General features: G+C 37.6%; 1 protein-coding gene across 3 annotated transcripts in view; it reads left to right on the plus strand.

The window, feature by feature from the left end:
* LOC107564069 (protocadherin-1-like) overlaps positions 1-20,878 on the plus strand; it is a 170,807-nt gene that overhangs the window by 130,743 nt on the left and 19,186 nt on the right. The window contains exon 5 of one of the 3 annotated variants that reach the window (XM_016249068.1): positions 17,344-18,529. The exons of 1 other annotated variant lie outside the window; for it this stretch is intronic. In XM_016249068.1, coding sequence (XP_016104554.1) covers positions 17,344-17,372 — 29 coding nt within the window. In that variant the 3' untranslated portion in view covers positions 17,373-18,529. One more of the 3 variants, XM_016249067.1, reaches the window with a different exon arrangement.

A 20,878-nucleotide genomic window follows, 5' to 3' on the forward strand; every position in this document is an offset into this window, starting at 1 on the left:
TGTGTGTGTGTGTGTGTGTGTGTGTGTTTGTGTGCGTGAGTGAGTGAGTGAGTGTGTGTGTGTGTGTGTGTGTGTTCAGGCCATATGTAGTTTCACTCTCTTTCTCTCGCTCTGCTCACTATTAAGCCAGTGATTTTTTGGTGTGGGGGGGGTGGGTGGGGGGGGGGGGGGGGATTTGAAATTTGTGTTCCTGTTGTGTTCAATGCATTAATTAGACGTTAAATGAAAGATATGATACTAACATATCATGAGACTGAAAGCTTGCTCAGCCCTTCCTGCTGCCTCAACCAATCAGAATCAAGCAAGGTCGATTGAGCTTTTCCATACATAATTTTCTTTTCAATATTTTATATCTTATTATTGTAATATTTTAAAAGAGCATGTTGTGTTCTGAATCTACTGCTGACCATTGGCCTCTTTTATTAATCTCATAAGAACTCATAAGTTCTTCACCAAACTAGTGAAACTAGTAGTTCTGCGTTTGTCTAGCATTCCAACTATTTAAAGTAACTAAAGTAGCTTTAGAGAAAGTGTGTGTGTGTGTGTGTGTCCCGTCCTCTGTCTCAGCTCTGTAGCTTGGGGCATTTTAAGGGTTAAGAGAGAAGTGTTGAGACAGAATCTTAAGAAGTGGGATATTTGATTCTGATGTAAGACCATCTGTGGCTATTGATTTCAGTTTAGTTTTTTTCCCCCTCAGGATGAGTGCTGTTTTTTTAAACCATTTTTCACCTTGGGCGATTTAGCTAACTGTGTCCCTTCTTCTGAATATTTTTTGTGTAAGTATTTGTTAATGTGTATGTGTGTGTGAGTGAAATGGAGAAGGAGAGTGTGTGGTGTGGTCTTACTCTGCCTATGGAATGTAAAATATTTATTAATGGTTAAATATTTAAGGAAGCTAATATGAACAAACACTTTTACAGCAACAAGCAAAAAATGCACAGCCTTAATCGAATACTACACTTGAGTTACCGTGTCATTTTAAACGGTGAAGATCTGGTTCTTCCCAGCAGTATATTTAAGCTTACTGTTAGCTCATTGTCAAACACTGTACTGTCTAATGCTCATCATAACTTAACATTTATTATGGCCATTTGTGCCATACTTACACTGTTACCTGTGAGTTTCTAGTTTTGCGGGTGCTCATGTACTACATTGTGCAAGATTTTGTCTTATATATTTTATATTTATATAAAACTATTTTACAGCTGTCATGTGTTACTGGCCAACCATAAATTATTGTATTATCCAATCTAATGTCTACACTGTCATTTTCAAAAACATCCATGTTATAAAATGTTCTAACAAGAAAGTTTTATTGAAACCATTGAACAAATTAAAAGAACCAACAAAGGCACTTCTGTAACACGAGGAATACAGCAGCCTACCATCTGCTTGGGCAACCATTATATATGGATAACTTAGTAGGCATGTGACTTTTACACATCATGCGTTATTCATGTGAAATATATACATATATATATATATATATATATATATATATAGTTTATTTTTATTTTTTTTGGCAGAGAAACTTCCTGTTACTAACTGTTTGTATGAACACCGAAATGTTTTTTTATTTGTCCAGTGGATTTAATACTCATTCAGTCTGAACAACCAATCAGATATGGTATTTAGCTTGTGTGTGGTCAAAGAACAACATGGAGGAGAACTGTCAGAAATCTAACTGTCTACTGGCGATCAACTGTCCTGCAAAGTTTAGCTCCAACTCTAATCAAAGTGATACATTTTTAAGTGATCCTGAATACCCTAATTAGTTGCCTCAGGTGTGTTTGATTAGGGTTGGAGCTGAACTTTGCAGGAGAGTCGATCGCCAGGAGCAGGGTTGGGCACCCCTGGTCTAAAACGTACAAATGAGATTATTTGAATTTGCCTGTGATTCATCAAAGCATGCATTAGTTCCATGAGAATGTGTTGGATGCAGCATGTTTTCACTTGTTAGCATTTAGCTAAAGCATAGCAGTAGGGTGACCATACGTGCCATTTTCCCAGGACGCGTCCTGGCCAGGATTTCTATATTGCCTAAAATATCTAGGTTTTGGCTTTGTTTGCGTGTGCAGACCGATCGGTGTATGACATCAAAATACCTCAAGAGCATTTTGAAAGCATAAGGAACCATCTGTAACACTGTACTGTCTAATGCTCATCATAACTTAACATTTATTATGGCCATTTGTGCCATACTTACACTGTTACCTGTGAGTTTCTAGTTTTGCGGGTGCTCATGTACTACATTGTGCAAGATTTTGTCTTATATATTTTATATTTATATAAAACTATTTTACAGCTGTCATGTGTTACTGGCCAACCATAAATTATTGTATTATCCAATCTAATGTCTACACTGTCATTTTCAAAAACATCCATGTTATAAAATGTTCTAACAAGAAAGTTTTATTGAAACCATTGAACAAATTAAAAGAACCAACAAAGGCACTTCTGTAACACGAGGAATACAGCAGCCTACCATCTGCTTGGGCAACCATTATATATGGATAACTTAGTAGGCATGTGACTTTTACACATCATGCGTTATTCATGTGAAATATATACATATATATATATATATATATATATATATATAGTTTATTTTTATTTTTTTTGGCAGAGAAACTTCCTGTTACTAACTGTTTGTATGAACACCGAAATGTTTTTTTATTTGTCCAGTGGATTTAATACTCATTCAGTCTGAACAACCAATCAGATATGGTATTTAGCTTGTGTGTGGTCAAAGAACAACATGGAGGAGAACTGTCAGAAATCTAACTGTCTACTGGCGATCAACTGTCCTGCAAAGTTTAGCTCCAACTCTAATCAAAGTGATACATTTTTAAGTGATCCTGAATACCCTAATTAGTTGCCTCAGGTGTGTTTGATTAGGGTTGGAGCTGAACTTTGCAGGAGAGTCGATCGCCAGGAGCAGGGTTGGGCACCCCTGGTCTAAAACGTACAAATGAGATTATTTGAATTTGCCTGTGATTCATCAAAGCATGCATTAGTTCCATGAGAATGTGTTGGATGCAGCATGTTTTCACTTGTTAGCATTTAGCTAAAGCATAGCAGTAGGGTGACCATACGTGCCATTTTCCCAGGACGCGTCCTGGCCAGGATTTCTATATAGCAGACATTGTTGAAGCAGCAGTGTGCATTGTTCAACACTGTCTGTACACACGACTGGTGCAAAATCACAAGTAAAACATGTCACCTATTGAGTAATTCTATTTAGTGTAAATGCTAACATTAATTTATTACTGTATATTCAAATGCTTTTGTTCAAAGTGAAGTCAAAACAGGTTTAGTCTTTGGAATTAAGGTGTGTGTCTTGGCACACCTTTGTGGATTTAGGTAAGAAATAAACAGACTACAATGTAAACAGATTAAAGATCATCTACGTGCCCCCAGCTACTGGCAATGTTTAAGAGCTCTTTCATGTGACTACGGCTCTTTCACAGAGTCTGTCTCACTAAACCAGTCAGTCTGGCTGGATGAAGTCACAGATACGGAACAATGTTTAGAGCAGGGTTCCTCAAATCTTACCCTGGAGGTCCAATGCGCTGCAGAATTTAGCTCCAACCCTGATCAAACTCACCTACCTGTGATTTTCTAATGATCATGAAGACGTTGATTAGCATGCTCAGGTGTGTTTGATTAGGGTTAGAGCTAAACTCTGCAGGAAAGTGGATCTTGTGGGCCAGATTTGAGGATCCCTGGTTTAGAGGGTTGATTGCACCTGTGGCAAGTTGCCGTTGTTCTCCTTTATTGAAGTGAAGCATATGGAGAAAATGGCACAACGGTGTGATGGCTGCCCATCAAATCCACTTAGGAATCGTGCGGATAAGGGGACTTACTGGGCTCATCTTTTGTTTGCCCACTCCTGTGTGTATGGATCCTGCTGTGAGCACTACATAATCCCATCAAAGGCAGAGCATAGCCACCCCTGTATCTACCAGTAGGACTACTGATAATTGAATGGAAGATTGGGATTACGCAGGCAACAGACTGAGACCAATTGAAAGACTCTAACCCCTTTCAAATGAATAAATAAATAATCATATAGATGAATAAGAATGAGTAAATAAAAAGGTGCATCAAAGCATGAAAGTGGAAGTGGTGCATTTAGAGACCTGATCAAATTTGTGAATTGTACAGACTTTTTTATTATTCATTTCTGGCTTTCATTCTAAATGCAAGACTTGATTTCCACCAGAGTTTTAGACTATCTGATCTAAGTATAGCTGCTCAGATTAATGGGGTTAAGACTTCTGAAATCCTGACAGCATGCGGGCAGAATCTGACCCGGGCCCAAATCCTGATGTCGGAATGAGAAAAATAAGGAGAACTGTTTTAAGTGCCTAGTTAAGTAAGGTTGTTTATTTTGTATTCATTTTCGCTTTCTTTTAGCATCCATATCCATCCTTCTACCTTGTTTGATGTCATGAGATCCTCATGCATTTGTATTTTGCTCAGCAAGCATGTTTACCAGCACATCATGCCCTGGAGACATTTCCTCTCGAGGGCAGCATGTCGAACAGTCACTCATGTTGTCATTCAAAGCTGTCACTGAGGGCCATATGAGAGGTCACACTGGAAGGCTTCATACTTCACCATTACAGCACTGCCTGTGGCTGCATGATACAGACAGGTCAGAATGGGCAAGAGCCCTGCAGTTTCTACAGTCCTTTCCAACATCGCAATGAGACAGAAAATCTAGAACTTTAGGCAATGTCAGACTCGGTGCAAGAAAAATGACACTTTCTCTCACAAAATTTTGATGAACATTTATCTTTTACACCCTGTTAACACTGGGAGTGAGTGGTGCAACCTGATGCAACACAAATACCCAGATGTCTCTTATTAGAAATAATGTCCGTCTGCTCTGCAGATTCGTGACGACACAGTTTTAGTCTTTAATCACCTCTTTATTCTCACGTAATTGTCTGGTGGTCATTCTTCTCTGCTTTCCTTTCTTTTTTGCTGTTCTCTCTGGCTGGTGGCAGAAATAGTTGTGGTCATACGTCGTTCTGTTTTCTTGGTGCTAATTGGGACACAGAGACTAGAATACTGAGTAAGAACAGTAAAAGTAAAATCTCACATTTACTATAAAGTCATTCATTTTTGCTGTCTCCAGACAGATGAATGAATTCACCACTTCCTGTCTATTTTTGCGCAGTTGAAGCTACTGTGTCTGTATTCACACTTCACATATAACTGGATGTCTTTGTCAGCATTGAGCCCACAATGAAGGGTAGTTTCAAATTCAGACAATACCGTAACCTCAGACCCTCTCAGAGAGATTAAGATGTGACTTTGTCTCATACAGTATTTAAGGTACACTCAGTATTTTTTTCCCCATTTCCTTTGTTTTTAGACCTACAGAGAAGAGAAAAGATATGTAGTATTGTTAAAATGTACATGAGAGGAATCACGTTCATTTATTCAGCCTCTTATTGGTGGGCAATTAAAAAAAGTTTTACTACAATTTACACTACTGCACATATTCTATACTGAGCAGATGAGCAAACATTGTGCTAATAATAATAATAATAATAATAATAATAATAATAATATAGTGAAAACAATATACATAATATTAAATATTAACGGCTACTAACTCCCTCCATCAAATGTCTCCATCCACTCTACATCACTGCACTGTCAACAATTTAGTGATGTATTGTCTGGATAGTTTTTCATTATGACGTTGAATCACCAAACTTCATTCATCCATGCCAGTAGGTGTCAGTATATACCAAGATTCCTGAGACAAATAAGAGCTAACTGAGTGCACCATTAATATCAAATGTGTACAATAATGGGTTTTATAAACCTTAGTTGCATTAAGAAAAAAAAAAAACGTAGGTGTACAGTCCCCTGGGAGGCGATATAAACTCCCCTTTAACTTCTTTTTAACCGGGTTCAGGACTGAACTCCCATCCGTTTATGAGGCGTTGTGTTGGCTGCTTCTCAGTGGTCAGTAGGGACCATGCCGGGTGGCGTCTGGCTACCTACAGTATTTCCCACTGGTGCGCCAGGCCCATCTCACACTATTCTCTTTCTCCCCCTCTGCTTCTATAGTTCCCTCTCTCTCTCTTTTGCATACGAGTTGAACTTCACAGTTGAATCCGGCATACATTATTGGACACTGACCTGCTAAATAGCCAGTGACCTTCTCTCTTTTAGAGGTCAGAAAAAAGATAAATTCTTTCTTTTCATCTCTGTTTGTTTTCCCAGAGAATGATTACATGCCTCTGACCCAATACAAATGTGCAGTTATAATAGGCTTTTTTTTTTTGCAAAACAAGCATAAAGCTTCAGAGAAACAAAGTAGTTACCACACACAAAGGATGGCTGAGAAACATTTATTCGCAAGTGTACAGCAGATTTAAAAACAGAGGGGTGTCTCTATCATCTGTTTCCCTCTTTTTCTCCCTTTATACACACACGCTCACATACTTGGAGGAACAATGGGGTCTGATCTTGCCCAGGGCACAGGGAGTCGTGCTCACTCTGTGGAAAGGAGCCAGTGATTGTAGAGAGGTCCCATAGTGCTCGGAGGCTGCACAGTGCATGCGCGCATGTGTATATAGCCACACTAACACTCCTGAGGGGGAAGAAATACACATCACGGGTCAGCTGCTGTCACTAGAGCACATCCACTCATCTGGAGGAACAGAGCAAATCTGAGATGGGAGAGAGATACACTGCACTGAATACATGTTGGTGTGTTGTAGAAAGAGTAAAACAAGGGCCTTAAACAGTGTTGGGCAAGCTACTTCCAAAATATTATACATTATACATTACTTATTACTTCCTTTTAAAAGTAATTAGTTACATTACAATATTACTGTCTCTGAATTGTAATGCGTTACACTACTTTTAAGTTACTTGTGAGTTACATTCACTTTCAAGCACAAACCGCAATTAGCCTACATTCAGACATAATAGCGGTAAATAAAGCGGAATGTTATAGGCCCTAATGAACAAGCACAAATAGCAAGCCTATAGGCTATTTTAGTTCTCCTCACTCCACAACAAATCCTTTAAATTTAACTGAATTCAGAACAAAACAAGAATGAAAAAGTTGCTAAACAAGCCAAAACGAATTAATTTAAAGCGAAACTGAAAGCAAACGCCTTTGTTCTCACGCAGCCTACCGCTATCATTCGGCACAAATCCAAATGTTTCCATATTCGCGATGTATTTGAATGCTAAACTATTAGCCTATTTAGTATGTAAACCATGCTTTTGTAGGCTACTTAAAGCGCTTTCCGGAAAAAAAAAAAAAAGAAAAGAAAAGATCACACTCTTCTGTATTTTATTCTGATAATGAACGGCTGCAATGTTTGCAATGCTGTATGTGTGTGCGTGATGGCGCCGGCGCAATCAAACAGCGGAAACATAAAATAATCAGTAATTTTTGGTCATACAGATCCTTCGAAACTGCAATGTGTTTACTTTTATTTTAGGATGCGCTTGTCATCTCGCTTGCCTTTCCGTGAACTTTTGCGCCACAAAAATGAACCAAATGTCAGGGTCTGGCGTCTGGTGTTCTCCCTCTCTCCTCCAGAGGGCGCCAGCTCCCGGACTCCCATTCCCCAAACCCCATACACCTGTTCACTCATTACACTAATTCCCCAAACTCCACACACCTGTTCAGTCACTCACTCATCACACTCACCCTCAGCTGTGCCCCGTTGTCACTGACTATATCTTCTCCTCTCACTCACCACTCGGCCTGGCTGTATTGTGTGTATGTAATGGTGTTCGTCGTCCCTAGACCTGTTTTTGTTTTGCCTTGTCGGCCTATCTGTTATAATAAAGAAGTTTTCACCTGCATTTGGACCCAGACCCTATTTTTCCACGGTGCCCCGGACACGCCCGTGACACCAAACTCAGCAGCATATTTTACATTATTGTCTTTTTTCTTTCGTTTTGTTAATCTGTTAATTATTTGAGTCAAATATATTTTGCGTATTAATTCCTTTTATATTTAGACTATGATTTAATAAAACAAATTGTTATTTTTAGTTAAACTTAATTTCTGTTGCTTGTCTGCGCTCATCTGCCACATTCTTTCTCTTCTCTGACCCCACAGTATGCCCATCTCACAAATGTAGAATCCGTCTCTGTCATCTCAACCATCGAATTACAGCAACAAGAAATAGTCAAAGTATTTTACCCGCGGAATTTATTGTCTGGTGCTGTTTTGCGGTGTTGGTAAATTCACCACTTAATTTTGAGTTAAAATATGTTGTTGTAACTTGCGTTACTGAGATTGTAACGATTAATAATATTACCCAAATTGTATTAGTAATGCGTTATATTACTGCGTTACAGCAAAAAGTAATATACTACTGTAATATCGTTACTTTTGTAATGCGTTACTCCCAACACTGGCCTTAAACTAGCATTTTGGCACACCTGCCAATTGCCTGTAATTTAAGAAAATATACAAGCCTTTATTTATTACAAAACAATAAAGAAATATAATTATAATACTACTGAACTGTAAAGAATTTCATAATAATCATTGTAATTTATATATATATATGTATGTATATATATATATATATATATATATATATATATATATTGGGCACGCAAAGTATACAGACCCCCTTATGAGGAAAAAAATTAACTTAAATGACTTTAGCAAATGGCTGCAATTTAACAAAGAGTGAAAAATGTAAGGGGGTCTGAATACTTTCCGTACCCACTGTATATATATATATAATTATTATTATTTTGTTTATTAATTTTTTTCTTGATGACTGTTCATTTTACGCACTGAGTAAAACCCTATTAGCATGCATGTTTCTGCCATTCTTTTGTACAAAAAATACCTGAATATTGACTCAATCTATCCAGTAACAATCCCATCACACATCATTTAACCAAGTAACTAGCTAAAATCGTAGGAAACAAAATAAATAAATAGATCAGAGCTCTCAAGATCTAATTGAGGTCTAACCAGGTGTGTCTGTATCTGACAGTGGTCTTCCCTGTAAATGTTTGTTGCAACGTGAAGCAACAGAATGCGGAGTTGTTAATGAAGCATGTCAATTTAATGACAGATGCCAGTTCATGTGAAAAACATGGATTGTATCTCCGTCAACAAGCAATTAGCTGCCTCGCTCTCATTTTTCTCTCGTCTCTGGTGATCAAAGAATGTTTTTAAAGACTGTAATCTGATGGGAAGAAGGAAACAGTCACTTAGCATCCACTCTGTGATCACCAAAACCTCGGCCTTGTGAAATTTATATTGATTGTTCTTTTTTTTCTTCTTTTTTTTTCTAGGCTGATGTGCTTTCAACTATTTTAAAAGTATGTTTAATATTTTTGCAGAAGCCAGAAATGAATGTTGACAGAGCTACAGAGAGCTACTTCAAAGAATTCTAGATGTACAGTCAGCCAGTCATAATTACTGTACTAACTGGATGAGAGGATGAGAGGGAGGTAGACAGAAAAACATGAGAGATGAAGAGGCCCAGTGCTAGCTAAGAGGATTAATAGTCATACGTTGGCATGGAGACGAAATTGGCCACACGATTATACAACCTTGCCTTTATTATATCAGCCACTTCTTTACAGAGTCTGATGAGTGAGCTGTCGTCTGAGAAAATCCAAGGCAGGAAGTGCAGAAGGAATGAAAGAGGAACGCATGAAACACTCCAGCGGTCTGAGAAGTCTAAGAAGTCAGACATGTCTCTTTCAGATCTGGTGCGTCGACAGTTACGGAATCTTTCCCCCTCCCTTCACCGAGTCATTGTCAGTGCCGCCTGGATCTCTAAACAGTCGCTCACAATACTTTTGTCTCTGGGCTGGATAGATCCTTTGACATCATGGCGGTTACAGCTGAGTGCTCATGGATGAACTATCTGTGCGCCATCTCAACCAGGCCCACACACACATATACTGTATATAGTACACACACAACTTTATGATGCTATTGAAAAAATATGCCCTAGGCTTCAAAATGATTTTATTTTACCTTTAAAGGTTTATAGTCATATTAATGCAGGACGAGTTCAATAATCAGACTTCTGTGCTTGTTATTATGTTTGCTGAAGAGAAAAAGCCTCACTATAGTATCAGGTATGAGTGTCATTGTGTTTTTTTTTTAAATCCTGATTTATTTTGAGAGCACTTGAACGCACTAAGCACATTTCTGAGCAAAGCTTTAGCTGTGGGTTCCAATATTGCTGTCATACAATTTAAAAAGACAATTAAACAATCATACCCTTGAGGGTACCTTGCATGAAAGCCAAAAGGTACATATTTTTACATTATTTACCACTAAATGGTACATATTAGAATTTTAAAAGTACATACCAACTTTAAAAGTGCTAATTTGTGTACATATTAGTACCTTTTAAGAGGGTACTGTCCCAGTGACAGCTTTGTACCTATTTTCTGAGTGTATGATCATTTCCTTATTGAGTTCCTCTCCTCACTTTCATCCATCCATCCATCCATCCATCCATTCAGGTTACATCATTACACCAGTAGGTGGCAACAAGGGAATGTCTTTATGAGTGAGTCACTGACTCATTCATTTAACCAGTTCATTCAAAAACGCGGATTCATTCCAAGCAAACACCACTGCTGTGGGTTATAATGTTATGCTGCAGCTATTTGGAAATATTTCCATTATTTCAAAATATTTTGTACACAGAAACAGAAAAAGTAACTAACAATGTTACTTAATCTTATATATATATATTTTTTTTTTATTTAACTGTTGTACAAAAGCCATATTACATTGTTATGCCTATCCTATCACTCCAATAATGTCTCAGAAACAGCCCATGCATTGTTACTATTGTGACCATTTTGAAAAACAAACAGAGGCAAGGACAAGCAGATCCCAATTGTACAGGATACAAAACAAAAAAAACTTGCAGTTCTGAGGGAAAAAAAGTGAGATATTAGGCACTGCACCAGGGGCGCGGGAAGATGTTTTGGGTTGGGGGTGCTGTGTGTGTCCATGTTGGGTGAAAGGGGTGAAGGGGGGGTTCACTTACATCGGTGCTCGTGCTGGGGCTGGTGTTGTTTGAATGCCGATTTTGGAAAGTTTTTGCTGGGATGGGCATTTAAAAAAATCTGAAATTCGCTTTTGCGCCATTATCTCCTTGTATTAAAGTTAATATTGTTCACATTCTGTACAGTTCATGTCTGATATCACGCGCTAGCGTCACGTGTTCATGAAGATTAGGCTAATCATCCCATATAGAAAACATCGCAAGTAAAATTAATCATGTTTATAAACATGGGTTTATTATAGCCCACTTGCAATTTACATTTCAGAGATCATTACAAATAAATTATTAAATGCTAAAACTGAATAAATTTAAATGAACAAACTTGGCATTGCATTTGCAACCATGTGAAAACAGGGGGTGCTGCAGCCCCCTCAGCACCCCTACTCCCCGCGTCCCTACACTGCACATTAACCAAAAATTGCAATATATAAACTCTGAATTGCATGAAATAAGTTCAGAATTGTGAGAAAAGAAGTTGCAATTACCTTTTTTACTTTGTATACTGTGGAAACAGGCTTTCATACAAAGCCGTGGTGTAACATTAGTAACTGCAGAGATCTAATCCAAAGCAATGCATGAAATTGCAGATTTCCTCTTATAACTGAAACACAAATTATGAAAAAAAATCTTGTCTGAATACTGCTTCTGACTGATGGATAGGTCATCATGACAGCTGCTGTGCCCTGTAAGATGTTGAGGGTGCATCCCCTTATAGGCACCCTCACTGGGTTCTGGCAGGCAAGTCCAGACACACACATATTAGCTTTGACACACACATATTGTCTCCCACTGGTACAAGGTACCCTCACTATGCTTAAATATACCACGCTGGGCCTGTGGCACGCACACGTGTGTAACGTGCATCCACGCTGCGTCTTCTCACTGTGTACAGATAATAACAAATGGTGCTCATGCGGTCGACCCTCAAACCTCCCCTACACTACCCGTAACGTGCCTCTCACAGAGCCGTATGTTTCACAGTATGGAGAAAAGAAAAAAAAGTGGTGTATGCTTGGACAAAAAAGGACCTTGAATGTCTCTAAGCTTCTTTATGAAGTTGAGAGTTTCTGAAGTCTTTGCCGAACCAAGTGGCCACTGACTGTCAGAAGCATTTCAAGGCCACTAAAACGAAACCTGGTGCCGACTCCAGTCATAAAGCAAACAAATAGAGTCGTGCTGCTGTGAAACCACACATTTCCCAAACAGTAGATTATCTGTACACTCGAATCAGCTCATAGTCGTCTCATAAAATCTGCTGCTTTGACACTTATGACAGCCATAAATCACAGTTAATCATTCAGCTTTTGATACAAAATGGAGGATATGGAGATGTTGTGAGGCACCCGCACTTTTGTTTGCACCTAGTTATACAGAGACTATTTTATTAACAGCCGTCTGATGAGCGGCTCAGTTATGATTGTTAGACAACATGAATAATGGCTTTAAGAAAGTAGACAAATGGAGGAAGAGATAAATAAAGACATAAACAAACAATGAGGCGTCAATGCGAGTATGATCACAGTTGCCGGGCAGATGCCAGTGCAACATTTATTCTCCTGAAAGACAGATCGCAGGAGGGAGAATGAAAGGCGACCCATATTCGAAATTGTCATTATTACAATTTTTGACAGACAGCTTAGTTGTTTTACCCAATGGTATTCAGGCAGAGTTATTGGTTTGCTGGCTAGGCGAGAAAAATGGATAAAAAAAATAAATAAATAAACATATAGGGGAGAATGTATCCCCTTTATTTGCTTTGCTTTGCATCATGATTATTTGTAAGCCTGAAAATAAGCAAATCACACTGCAATCTCTCTTCACTCCCTCTGAGTCTCGATGTATTCCCTATCTCTCTCTTTTCACACTGTTTGGTGTGGGATTAGAGCTCTTGAGCTATGTTTAAATGGTGTTTATGCAAATAATCACTAGCCTCAGCACAATTATTTAAAGTGCTAACAACAGAGAAATGCATCTCACTCAGGCTGACAGCAGTCACACTCCCACTTACTGTGGCCATCTGCCCGTGGTGGAACACACTTTTTACTCTCTTTTCCTGTTAAAGGTTGCTCAATATATTTTTTGAAGAGGGGCTGTGTTGATTATCCCCATGAGTCATCATTGTTAATACAGTAATCAGAACGAGGTTGGAGGCCTCTAATCTTCCTTGATTTGGGGCTTTTGAAGAGTTGCTAATTTTATTATTATTATTTTGTTTTATTATTATTATTTATTTATTTTTGCCATAAAATTGGTTAGGATGTATAATTTATTAAACCAGCTGGCTGGAGTGTGCAGGGATCACTGTAAGCAGATGGTTAACTGTTGATTATATCACTGCAATTCACAGCTTTCAATAATAGATAAATAGGTTGTAATGTTGTCCAGTTGAGCAAATTCATACTGAAACTGATGTTAACAGTTAGCAGTTATATTAAAATAGTGAATGGAAAGAAAGTTCTGACCCTCATGGATGAAACTGATGTAAACAGTTAGCAGTTGTATGTTTTAGATTTGTTCTACAAAAGAAAACAATCTGTCACAATTCAAACAATTGTTTTATCCTCATCTCAGATGAAGCTTTATCATCAGAAGTTTACCTAGTATGCCTATTTTTTAAACTCCAGTGGCGACAAATGTGTGGATAGTGAAAATGTAAATATGAAAACACAATGGGTCTTCATTCATTCATTCATGTATTTATTTATTTTCTTTTTAATTGATGCTAATTGCAGTAGTATAGTGAGACAGGAAATCAAGGTGATGGATGATGTGGGGATTGGATTCCCTTTCTCATTCTCTGCCTCCGCTATTTCCTCTTCTGTCAATAAAGATGGCAAAAGAGACTAATGGCTAGTGTGGCCAAAAGTAAATTCTGCACCCTGGGTGGTGCCTATTTCAAATGGGAATTTAAAGGTGTATTTCAGGCATGAGGTTTTACTGGTCTTTTTATGTTGTGGATTATTTTTGACTCTAATATCATAGTCAATATATTTACAGTACCATCCAAAAGTAAGTAAAGGTCAGTAAGATTTGTATTAAAGTATTAAAAACATAATTACTTTTTGAAAGGTACTGTAAATATATTGACAATATTATCACAGTTTACACAAAAAAATAAAAAATAAAGCAGCACTACTGTTTTCAACATTGATAATAGGAAAAGTTTTCATTACCAAATCACACTTGTGATTTCAAATTAGAGTGATTTCTGAAGGATCATGAGACACTGTAGACTGGAGTAATGGCTGCTGAAGTCAGCTTTACTGTCAGAAAAATAAATTACATTATGAAATATACTCAAATACAAAGCAGTTAATTTACATTGTAATAATATTTCACAATGTTACTGTTGTATTGTTGATCAATTAAATGCAGCAATTTCTAAAAAATAAAAAAAAAATACATTTTGTGGTACTTTACATGGGGGTGTATCTATTATTATGTCCTCTTCCTGTCTTTTTTCCTATTGTTTATTTTAACACAATTTTTTATATCTGTCTACTAAAAGTTACTTATCGTTATCAGTCAGACTTAAGTAACATCTCTGATGACTAGAGTGTAAACCCTGTGCACATGACTCTGGGGTGACTCCATCTATAGTATCAAACCTCATTGTAGCGGTGAAAATCACTGGATTGCGAGGGGTGGAAGGGCTCCCATGGCAAGAACAACAATGGTACATCTCATCAGGAGGTTACCTCTGACGTAGGTGCTCATGGGAATGTGCTAAACGGGTGCAGTGGCAGGCTGTGAGCCTCATTAGGCCCAGATGCTGCCCGACACACTCACGGGCCTGCATACACACACTTCGACAGATGTCGAGGTGGCAGAGGTGAGGACCAGGATTAGGGAAGGGCTCTTGTCTCAGTGATTAGATCTGAGAAAACAGCTTGAACAAGGCCATAAAGCCCTGTTGGGTGCACCTGAAGCCATAAGCCACTGACAGTGTGTATATATGTGCATGTGCACTCATTAAAAAAAAACATCTTGACTCCATTATAGTGGAATTATGATCATGTTGTTGTCGTGGTGCAGAATCATCTTGTTTGTTTTCTACATGTTTTTTTGTTCTTCACAAAAATACTTTTAAACTATGTGTGTGTGTGTGTGTGTGTGATGTTTATTGTTGAGCCCTGCATTAAAGGGATAGTTCACCCAAAAATTAATATGATGTCATCATTTACTCAACCTCAAGTTGTTCCAAACTTGTATGAGTTTCATTGTTCTGTTGAGAAAAAAATAATAATAATGAAAATAAAAACATTGAAGAATGTGGGTAACCAAACAGTTGACGGCAGCCGGCAGCCATTGACTTCCATAGTAAAGAAAATTATGGCTACCGCCAACTGATTACCAACATTCTTCAAAATATTTGTATGTGCATGTGCACTCATTAAAAAAAAAACATCTTGACTCCATTATAGTGGAATTATGATCATGTTGTTGTCGTGGTGCAGAATCATCTTGTTTGTTTTCTACATGTTTTTTTGTTCTTCACAAAAATACTTTTAAACTATGTGTGTGTGTGTGTGTGTGATGTTTATTGTTGAGCCCTGCATTAAAGGGATAGTTCACCCAAAAATTAATATGATGTCATCATTTACTCAACCTCAAGTTGTTCCAAACTTGTATGAGTTTCATTGTTCTGTTGAGAAAAAAATAATAATAATGAAAATAAAAACATTGAAGAATGTGGGTAACCAAACAGTTGACGGCAGCCGGCAGCCATTGACTTCCATAGTAAAGAAAATTATGGCTACCGCCAACTGATTACCAACATTCTTCAAAATATTTTCTTTTGTGTTCAATAGAAGAAAGAAATGCACACAGGTTTGGAACGACATAAGGGTGAGTACATTTTTGGGTGAACTATCACTTTAAGAGAAGTTTAAATTATCCTAAATAAATCTCACAAAATCAATGAAAAAGACTTGGCCTTACGTAACTTCCACACGTTACACCTGCGCATCAAAAACGATGGGGCAGCAGCAGGCAGCCCTAAATACAAAGCCAGTGCGTGGCCTTTAATGCAGTGATAAAAAGTCTGTGTCTGTATTAGTGACATGCGGGATTCGTAAGGTGCACACTGGTCTCTGGACAGATTGCAGCAGCTGGTGTTTGTGTCAGCAGGGTACAGTGAAGCAGTGGCTGAAACTGTTACTGTGCAGTGCCTCATTGCCTACTGATGAGATGAAATGTCAGTTGCATTTCTCCTGCTGATCTGCACCCGGTAGGCAAGCTGTGCCTACTGCGTGAAGAGTCTGTGTCCTAACATTGTGCAAGACCTCTGGATCAGTCATTGGCTGTAAAAGAAGCGTGGGCCAGCAGCAACTGTAGATGGGAAATATCGTAGCTGCTCTTGCTATATTTCGTGCAACAAACGAGTCTATTTCAACATTGTATCTTAGTGATGAATAATGCAGATTGTGTGTAAACTTTTGGGGACTTTTTACTTTTACAGTTAGTGTTTTTACTGGACATATTCATTCTAGAATTCTATATATTGTAACAGACAACAGATCGAAGAGAGAAAAAAAAAAAAAACTGAGAGCACGGCCATCTGTGCAGCCCTGTCACACAAGCCTGGACTAAGGGGGGCAGGTTTGTTAAAATCAGTCTCCGAATGAACTTTGCAAAGACAACATACCCTCTAAAAAGTTTTGCACATGCTCAGTGTGACATGAATGGCTTGAATTTACAGTTGCAATGTAAAACTCTTCATAACAGCAAAATAAATGTAATAATTAACTGTTAAAATGCCAGACAAATAACTGTCTAATTCCACATTTTAAATGGATAGAGCAGGTTTTTGGTCTTGCCCCCTTGCTCTTCTCACCACCTTATGTTGTTTACACATATTCGTCCAAAGATATGTTTCAATTGCACTATTGATATTTATATATTCACTTTCTAGAAATATTTTGCATGGAATGTATTGCGTTCCAGTACGTGAGTAGTAAGTCGTATCTATCCTCTTGTAGGTGCTGTAACGGGCGTTGACCAAGAGAAGGGGGCCGGCCAAAAAAGACTGCCTTAAACGTTCTTCTTTTTCCAAAATGTTTTTCTTTTTGGTCTGCGGGAGTAGGACAGAGCTTGCCTCTTTTCACAGATTGCCATAACACATGTCTCTTCATCTCTGAAATACATATAACTACCTTTTTTCGCACATGAATAATGAGAAAAACCAAATGGACAAAGTCGGGAAGGAAAAGTAGACTGAAAATGGGCGTCTGTCTGCTGATATTTGTCACCCCCATCCTGATGTTTTTTTTTTCCTCCATAGCTTTTTGGGAGCGGATATCTCTCACCTAAGGACACTTCAAGAAATATGGACTAATGGATTTGTGATATCTTCATTTTTGCCTCTCCTCCGCTGTGCATTTCTTCCCTTTGCTATGAACTCTTTTGTATGGACTTGCCCCCCTCCTTTCTTCTCCTGTCCCCTTTGGAGTCTTACTATCATTGCAATCACCTGGGGTAGGTATGTCTTACCTCTGTCCATCTCTCATTTTGAATATCCTCTCCTCTATTTTCTCCTCTCTGTCTCCTTTTCTCTGCCACAGCCAGACACACTCACATTCACTGAAAAATCACCTAAGAGGACTTAATAGCTCCTCTGTAGTGCACTCTGACCTCTTATCAAATACAGAAACAGTATTTTTTTCTCCCATAACTCACAGTCTTTCTCACTTTGCTCTAAATGAGGGAATGTTTTATGAGGGAAAAGACTGCTTTGCAGCTGAATCATATAAAGACTTTGCACTTCGTTTAATCCCCCCCCCCCCCTCCATCTTATTCTTGTCTCCCCTCCAAAAGAAGTTAAAAGAAGCGAGAGGAAAAAATATGCTTAGATGAGAACATTATCTCCATTTTGGCTTCTTTAGACATGTGCACCTGCAAACCAAAATGGAGCTTAGTGCCATAAAGTGTCAGCCAGTCGTGTTTGTTAATTAGATTGGGTGACTGTAACATTAACTCCATTCCAGTCTCTGTCTCTCTCTCTCTCTCTCTCTCTCTCTCTCTCTCTCAATCTCGATCTCGATCTGAAGGCAATGACGTATTTGCCTCACACCAATGACTGTGCCACAATGTAACAAAACACAGACACCAAATACACATTTGCCTTTGAACTGAGAACACGTATTGATGTGAATATTGAAGACATTGACATTCCTGAGAGTCTACTTGGGAAACGTGTGTAAATATGTAACTAGCTCTGAATGATATTTATCAAATATATAAATATATGGTACACCTGACAGTACGTCCGTAATGTGAAAACTTATTTTCTGATCACATAAGGGATTTTACTTCTCTGTGTGTCTGAGACAATGGTTACAAAAGCAGTAGATGGGGAAGCTAGATTAATGTCATGAGTCATTTACTTACATTAAGCCAGTAATAGAGATTCTGTCGGCTCTGCAGACAGTCTAGCAGAAAGTGCTGTTCTTGTGAATGTACTTTGTATTCAGCCATTTTTAGTACAATAAATTGACTTATCAACATCTGCTTGTTGTGTATGTAGTGTTGTAGATTTTTTGACAGATGTGCAGTTGAAATGAATGAGATTAGCTGTTTTGGATTGACATTTGAGTACTTCTCTTACATAAAAATAAATGTGATGACATGCTGATACCATGGTGTGTGTGTGTGTGTGTGTGTGTGTGTGTGTGTGTATTTATACTATAATATACCGTATATTATTTATTTTGGAAAACCATGCTCCATGGTACTGAATGATTCCCATATTCATGTTTCATGGTATTGGTGATATTAAAGTGATATAAAATATCACTTTTGTGGTATGCAGTGATATTAAAAAAGGATTTGCATTATTTTAAATTGTAATAATATACTCACATAAATAAAGTATATCTCTTTCACACACTCACACACAAAGTAAGGTTCACAAAACTGAGGATGTCAAATATGACTACTGCAAAAGAAGCCAAGAGCTGATAAAAGACAAACTGCATAATGCGAAAACACATATGAATTGTTATTTAGGTGCACTGTGAATTTGTTTTTTTTAAGTAGGCAGCTCTTATGTTTTCTTTTTCCCTTCACAGTATGCAGCGTCTTATTTCTTTTCTCAGAGAAAAAGACTCCAGAATTTGCATATCAGTGCCCCCGGTGGTCAAGGAGAGAGACCGCAGAATTTGACATTTTTTATTCAGCATGAAAAATCAGTTATTGTTACAGCTAGCCCTCTGAGTGATATTTGAGGTCCAAAATAATATTGAGTGGAGGGTGAAGGTACGAGTGTGTGTGTGTGTGTTTTGCTTGAGTGGGCGTAGTAGCAGTAATCACAAAACACATCCCAGGGAAACTGCAACTCTATTTTCACGTTCTAATTCGGGGAGAGATTGATGACAAGATGAAAGACATGCTTTCTTGTTTTTCCACTCACACCTTGCGCAAACACATCATGCATATACGCGCATATTTGTGTACGAGTGGGCTGTGAGAGATAGCGGTGATGTCAGCAAGCAACTGAATACATTTTAAATGGAAGGCGCCACTGAATTTAATTAAAACAACTTGCAGGCCTAATTAACACCATGATAAATACCATTGTCCACCAGAGGTATAGCTCCTCCAGAGAAGCTAAAATAGATCTGATCCAGCTTCTCTTTCCCATCTCTATTTTTTTTGAAGAAGTGGTTTTAACATACAATTAAATACAAATCTATGAAACTAGTAAAATGATCGAATTTGAGTAGTTCTGAATTTGAATTACTCATGAGTACATGTAAATTCTAGACACGATGACTGAATTATAGATGTGAAAATTGATTATTTTATGACATTTTATAGTTTTGAACTGTGAACTGTAACAAAATGGGTTTTTTAAGACATTAGATATTTTCTGGGGGTTTTTTAGATGTGAAATTAACTGTAAATATTCAGATTCAACATAATGGTGTTTTAGAAAATGCAAATCTAAAATAATACTGTTTCAAATACAAAACACAAAACAGTTCAATTTTGCAATTTTGTTAAATGTCATGGCTAGGATACATATTTACAACCCCTATCTCTCTTTTTTTTGAAGAAGTGGTTTTAACATACAATTAAATACAAATCTATGAAACTAGTAAAATTATAGAATTTGAGTAGTTCTGAATTTGAATTACTCATGAGTACATGTAAATTCTAGACACGATGACTGAATTATAGATGTGAAAATTGATTATTTAATGACATTTTATAGTTTTGAACTGTGAACTGTAACAAAATGGGTTTTTTAAGACATTAGATATTTTCTGGGGGTTTTTTAGATGTGAAATTAACTGTAAATATTCAGATTCAACATAATGGTGTTTTAGAAAATGCAAATCTAAAATAATACTGTTTCAAATACAAAACACAAAACAGTTCAATTTTGCAATTTTGTTAAATGTCATGGCTAGGATACATATTTACAAAATTCTAATTCAAAACTGTAAGACGCCACTATATAGTTGCTAAATGTCACATTTACAAATATAAAATTACATCCCTTTGCCATTTTTCAAGCCCCATAAAAATCCCTGTTTTCTGATCTCCTTCAGCCCTAATCAGGTTTAACTTTACTTAAAGCAACTGTGAGTGTGAATAATGCCAAAATATTAGATCAGATTTACCGTATTGACCCGAATATAAGACAATGTTTTTTTCTTGGAAATACATCTGAAAAAATGTGGTCGTCTTATATTCAGGGTCTAGACTTTGACATGTGTTTACTGAGAAAAAACAAGATTTGGTTTTTAAAAAGCTTTTTTCCAAAAGGTACATCTGGAAAAAGGGCGGTCGTCTTATAATCAGGGTCGTCTTAT

This window comes from Sinocyclocheilus grahami, unplaced genomic scaffold (genome assembly GCF_001515645.1).
Source record: "Sinocyclocheilus grahami isolate Dianchi unplaced genomic scaffold, SAMN03320097.WGS_v1.1 scaffold907.1, whole genome shotgun sequence".
Lineage (NCBI taxonomy): Eukaryota > Metazoa > Chordata > Actinopteri > Cypriniformes > Cyprinidae > Sinocyclocheilus > Sinocyclocheilus grahami.